The 6000-nt window shown below is 49.3% G+C and overlaps 1 protein-coding gene across 1 annotated transcript in view; it reads left to right on the top strand.

Moving 5' to 3' along the window:
* The window catches only part of PTK7 (protein tyrosine kinase 7 (inactive)), an 84525-nt gene that overhangs the window by 59827 nt on the left and 18698 nt on the right, over positions 1–6000 (top strand). The window contains exons 8-12 of the mRNA XM_023212860.1: positions 2078–2211; positions 2365–2500; positions 2635–2754; positions 5516–5665; positions 5779–5929. Coding sequence (XP_023068628.1) covers positions 2078–2211; positions 2365–2500; positions 2635–2754; positions 5516–5665; positions 5779–5929 — 691 coding nt within the window. The remainder of the gene's footprint in view (positions 1–2077; positions 2212–2364; positions 2501–2634; positions 2755–5515; positions 5666–5778; positions 5930–6000) is intronic.

Below are 6000 nucleotides of genomic sequence, written 5' to 3'. Positions count from 1 at the left end.
CTGGGAGGCTGAGGCCACAGTGAGCCATAATGGCATGACCGCACGCCAGCCTGGGTAACAGGTGAGACCCTGTCTCTCACACACAGAAATAAATAAACTCCACCTCTTGATGGGAAAGTGTCAGCATCACATTGCAAAGAGATGAAAGGGATGGGAGAATTGTTTATAACTATCATTGCAAACAGCCTACCACACCACATTGGATGGGAAGACCTTGCAGGGTTTTGAGTGGAAGACTGATTTTTCAGAAGATCACTCTGGCTGTTTTGAGACTAGGATGTTAGGACCGAAAGTATAAACAAGGAGACCCATTAGTAGATGACTGTAATAGTCTAGGGGAGATACTGAAAGGAGCTTGAACAGAGTAAGTAGCGGTGGGGGTGAGGTGGTCAAATTCAGGATATATTTAGGAGCCCCAGTAGATAGGGTTTGTGTAGAATGAGTGTGATGGGGGTGGGGTATAGAGAGAAGACAAGGCTAGCTTTTTGGCTTTCTTACTTGACTGGATAGTTCTATTGACTGAGATAGGGAAAGTGAGTGAGCAGGTTTTGGGGGAAGTCAGGTGCTCCCTTTAGCACACGTAAAGTTTGAGATGCCTGTTGGATATCCAGATGGAAATGCCAGTAGGCAATTGGATTTACAGGAATCAGGATGTAGTTTTGGGAACCAACCATTCATACTGTATTGAAGGTTGTGGACTGGATGAGTGAATGTGACTAAAACAGAACAGATTTCTGAGGACTGCACCTTGGCATTTTATGGTATAATAAGAAGAACAAGGGGCCGGGCGCGGTGGCTCACGCCTGTAATCCCAGCACTTTGGGAGGTCGAGATGGGTGGATCGCGAGGTCAGGAGACCGAGACCATCCTGGCTAACACGGTGAAACCCTGTCTATAAAAATACAAAAAATTAGCCGGGTGTGGTGGTAGGCTCCTGTAGTCCCAGCTACTTGGGAGGCTGAGGCAGGAGAATGGCGTGAACCCAGGAGGCAGAGTTTGCAGTGAGCCAAGATCGTGCCACTGCACTCCTGCCTGGGTGACAGAGCAAGACTGTGTCAAAAAAAAAAAAAGATAGAACATGAGTTTTGGAGTCACATAGACGAGAGTTTTAAATTCTATCACTATTGGGTATTAGCACATCACCATTACTACTACTACTTCTTTTTTTTTTTTTTTAATTTGAGACAGAATCTCACTCTTTTGCCCAGACTGGAGTGCAGTGGTGTGATCTCAGTTCACTATGTTGGCCAGTCTGGTTTTGAACTCCTGACCTCAAATGATCTGCCCGCCTTGGCAGATCCCAAGTGCTGGGATTACAGGCGTGAGCCACTGTACCCAGCCACTATTACTTCTTTGAATATCTGTTTTCTTAGCTGTAAAATGGGTGTTGGAATACATATCTTGGGTTTTTTTTTGTTTTTTTAGAGATGGGGGTCTCACTCTGTTGCCCAGGCTAGAGTGCAGTGTCTCATAGCAACCCTCCTGCCTCCGCCTCCCAAAGTGCTGGGATTACAGGTGTGAGCCACCGTTCCCTGCCTACCATGGGGATTTTTAACTAAGATAATGTTAACTAAGTTAATTAATGTGACAATTAACTAAGATAATGTTCAAAAGATGGTGGCCGGGCGTGGTGGCTCACGCCTATAATCTTAGCACTTTGGGAGGCCAAGGAGGGAGGACTGCTTGAGACCAGGAGTTTGAGACCAGCCTGGGCAACAAAGACCTCATCACTACAGAAAATACAAAAATTAGCCAAGTATTGTGGTGCATACCTGTGGTCCCAGCTATTTGGGAGGCTGAGGTAGGAAAATCACTTGAGCTTATGAGTTTGAGACTGTAGTGAGCCATAACTGTGTCACTGTACTCAACCTGGGTGACAGAGTGAGAACCTGTCTTAAAAAAACAAACAAAAAGAAGGTGCTGGCACCTGGGTCTTCCTTAAAGGGAAACTCCTGCCATCTGAGTAGCATGGGGCTTCTGAACTCAGGGCCTAGAATGGTAGTAGAATTTCTTGGAGTTGGGTCCTTTGGTTTTGGAGACCGAAGCAGGCTTCACTGTTTCCTTCCTGTCCATCTAGCTGTGCCCACCTGGCTGAAGAAGCCCCAAGACAGCCAGCTGGAGGAGGGCAAACCCGGCTACTTGCATTGCCTGACCCAGGCCACACCAAAACCCACAGTTGTCTGGTACAGAAACCAGATGCTCATCTCGGAGGTGAGAAAGAAGAATGTTACTATTGGATGGGCGGGGCCTTCCCTCCACCTGCCCTCTTCTGTGCTCACCTCCATAGCACTCTTTCCCTGGAGGTGGCCTCCAAGGAGAGGTGGATGTGGGTTCAGGCTCTGAGGCCTCTCACCTGTGCTGCAGGACTCACGGTTCGAGGTCTTCAAGAATGGGACCTTGCGCATCAACAACGTGGAGGTGTACGATGGGACATGGTACCGTTGTGTGAGCAGCACCCCAGCTGGCAGCATCGAGGCGCAAGCCCGTGTCCAAGTGCTGGGTGAGCCAGCATGTCTTGGGGGAGCACCCTTCCTGGCTAGGCAGGAGAGGAAAGGGGAGGGAGCAGCAGGCCTGGCCACAGCCTCTCCAGCAGCCCCAATTCCTCCTCTTTCCACCCACCCTCTGCTGAAACAGAAAAGCTCAAGTTCACACCACCACCCCAGCCGCAGCAGTGCATGGAGTTTGACAAGGAGGCCACGGTGCCTTGCTCAGCCACAGGCCGAGAGAAGCCCACTATTAAGTGGGAACGGGCAGGTGGGTACAGTGCCGGCATAGGGTGGGGGCAGGCAGGGCAGTCCACTGATCAGATGCATACCTGAGGGCCAGCTGGGTGCCCCGCACTGTGCCCAGAAATGTGGAGATTAGACAAGCAATGCAGGGCTGATGTATAGTTGAGTTAGGAAGGAAAAAGCCAGACACAGAAGAGGTCAGATTACAGCCTTGGACAACATGGAAGATGACTCAAGGCAACAAGTGATTGGATTGGTCCAGACAATGCTATAAAGTCCTCCCTTCTCCCTTTCCAAAATCGTTTATCTTTTCCAACATAAAAATTACATGGAGGCCGAGCACAGTGGCTCATGCCTGTAATCCCAACACTTTGGGAAGCCGAGGTGGGTGGCTTACTTGAGGCCAGGAGTTTGAGGCCAGCCTCAAACTGGTCCCAAACATGGTGAAACCCCATCTCTACTAAAAATGCAGAAGTTAGCCAGGTGTGGTGGTACATGCTTGCAATCCCAGCTACTCAGGAGGCTGAAGCAGGAGAATGGCTTGAACCCAGGAGGCGGAGGCTGCAGTGGGCCGAGATCATGCCATTGCACTAGAGTCTGGGTGACAGAGTGAGACTCTGACTCAAAAAAGAAAAAAAGTTACATAGGCTCCTTTAGAAAATACTGGGAGAGGCTGGGTGTGGTGGCTCACACCTGTAATCCTAGCACTTTGGGAAGCTGAGGTGGGGGGATCATGAGGTCATGAGATCGAGACCATCCTGGCTAATGCGGTGAAACCTCGTCTCTACTAAAAATACAAAAAATTGGCTGGATGTGGTGGCCCACGCCTGTAATCCTAGCACTTTGGGAGGCCGAGGTGGGCGGATCATGAGGTCAGGAGATCGAGACCATCCTGGCAAACACGGTGAAACCTCGTCTCTATTAAAAATACAAAAAATTAGCTGGGTGTGGTGGCGGGCGCCTGTAGTCCCAGCTACTCCGGAGGCTGAGGCAGGAGAATGGTGTGAACCCAGGAGGCGGAGCTTGCGGTGAGCCGAGATCACGCCACTGCACTCTAGCCTGGGCGACACAGCAAGACTCTGTCTCAAAAAAAAAAAAAATACAAAAAATACAAAAAATTAGCCAGGGGTGGTGGCACGTGCCTGTAGTCGCAGCTACTCGGGAGGCTGAGGCAGGAGAATTGTTTGAACCTAGGAGGTAGAGGTTGCAGTGAGCCGAGATTGTACCACTGCACTCCAACTTGGGTGACAGAGCAAGACTCTGTCTCAAAAAAAAAAACAAAACAAAATATTAGTTGGTAGAAAAAATGCACAATCCTGCCATTTATTGTCTTTGGGTATATGTCTTCTTTTTCTGTGTGTGTGTTTTTCTTTTTTTACCTAGCAGTTTTATTGTATATATAGTTTCAGTTATTAAATTTACATGATTGGCCAAGTGTGGTAGCTCACACCTGTAATCCTAGCACTTTGAGAAGCTGAGGTGGGAGGATTGCTTGAGCCCAGGAGTTCAAGACCAACTTGGGCAATATAGGGAGACCCTGTCTCTACAAAAAATTAAAAAATTAGCCAGGCATGGTGGTGCATGCCTGTAGACATGCTTATTGTAGAAGTAGACAATACAGATAACTACATAGTTTTAAAAAATATTTTTAAAAAGTATTTATTTTTATAACTGTAATTTTATACCCTTTTTTACTTACCATTGTCAAGCATTTCCCCACATCTTTATATACTCTTCATGAATATTTGTTTTGATGATCCTAATAATATTTCAACGATTGGATTCACTGTAATTTACTTAACTGTTCCTTAAATGTTGAAGATTTGGGTTGTTAACCACCCACCTACCCACCCCCTTTTTTTTCATTACTGCAATAAACTTTTTTTTTTTTTTTTGTTGAGACGGAGTCTCACTCTGTCGCCCAGGCTGGAGTGCAGTGGCCAGATCTCAGCTCACGGCAAGCTCCGCCTCCCGGGTTTACGCCATTCTCCTGCCTCAGCCTCCCGAGTAGCTGGGACTACAGGCGCCCGCCACCTCGCCTGGCTAGTTTTTTGTATTTTTTTAGTAGAGACGGGGTTTCACCGTGTTAGCCAGGATGGTCTCGATCTCCTGACGTCGTGATCCGCCTGTCTTGGCCTCCCAAAGTGCTGGGATTACAGGCTTGAGCCACCGCGCCCAGCCTGCAATAAACATCTTTAAGCCAAAGTTTTTTTCTGGATTTAGGTTTATTTCCTTTGGGAAAGATTCCCAGAATTGGAATAATTACGCATGAAAGGGGGTATGAACCTTTTTATAGCCCTTGATGTGAGTTGCCAAATTGTTTTTTAAAAGGTTGGACCCATTTTGACATTTCCACCTAGAGTGAGAGAGTAGAGTTGTAGATTTTGAGGAGGAAGTAGGCTCCCTCTGCTCAGGTCTGGGGGAACTTTCTGGGAGAGGTGAGGCTCAAAATGGATCTACAGCCTGGGATGGCAAAGAGTGGGAATGGGCTCTAGGAGGGAGAAGTGACAGGCAGTGGGGTAGGAACAGAGCCAATCTGGGCCCAGAGTCCGGTTTGGCAGAAGTGAAATGTCACACAGGGCAATAAGAGGAAGAGGTGAGACTGAAGAATTGGAAGAGGGGTAAATAACGGGGGGCTTCTAACACCTGGCTGAGGAGTTTGGACTTTGCCTGTGGGTGGTCAGGAGCGATGGTGTGTTTTGGAGTCGAGGTGAGGGACTGAAGGCATTGTCAGCCATCTGTGTAACCCTGATCCTTTCCATAATTTCCCTTTGTTACTCCTGCAGATGGGAGCAGCCTCCCAGAGTGGGTGACAGACAACGCTGGGACCCTGCATTTTGCCCGGGTGACTCGAGATGACGCTGGCAACTACACTTGCATTGCCTCCAATGGGCCGCAGGGCCAGATTCGTGCCCATGTCCAGCTCACTGTGGCAGGTGCGACCGTGGCAGGGCCCTTGGGCTGGGAGGGCCCTTTGGGGTAGCACCATGTACCCTGCCAGCCCCTTGGCTCACCCCTCCCTGCCCCTCGCTGGTCTCTTTCCTTCCAGTTTTTATCACCTTCAAAGTAGAGCCAGAGCGCACGACTGTGTACCAGGGCCACACAGCCCTGCTGCAGTGTGAGGCCCAGGGGGACCCTAAGCCACTGATTCAGTGGAAGGGCAAGGACCGCATCCTGGACCCCACCAAGCTGGGACCCAGGTAGGGCCGCCTCCCTCCCATACCAGCCCCTCCTCTCCTGCAGTGCCCACTCCCTGTGAGCTGGTCAGCGC

The sequence above is a fragment of the Piliocolobus tephrosceles genome, chromosome 5, assembly GCF_002776525.5.
Source record: "Piliocolobus tephrosceles isolate RC106 chromosome 5, ASM277652v3, whole genome shotgun sequence".
NCBI classification, from domain to species: Eukaryota; Metazoa; Chordata; class Mammalia; order Primates; family Cercopithecidae; genus Piliocolobus; species Piliocolobus tephrosceles.
This window is presented reverse-complemented; position numbering and strand designations above follow the sequence as displayed.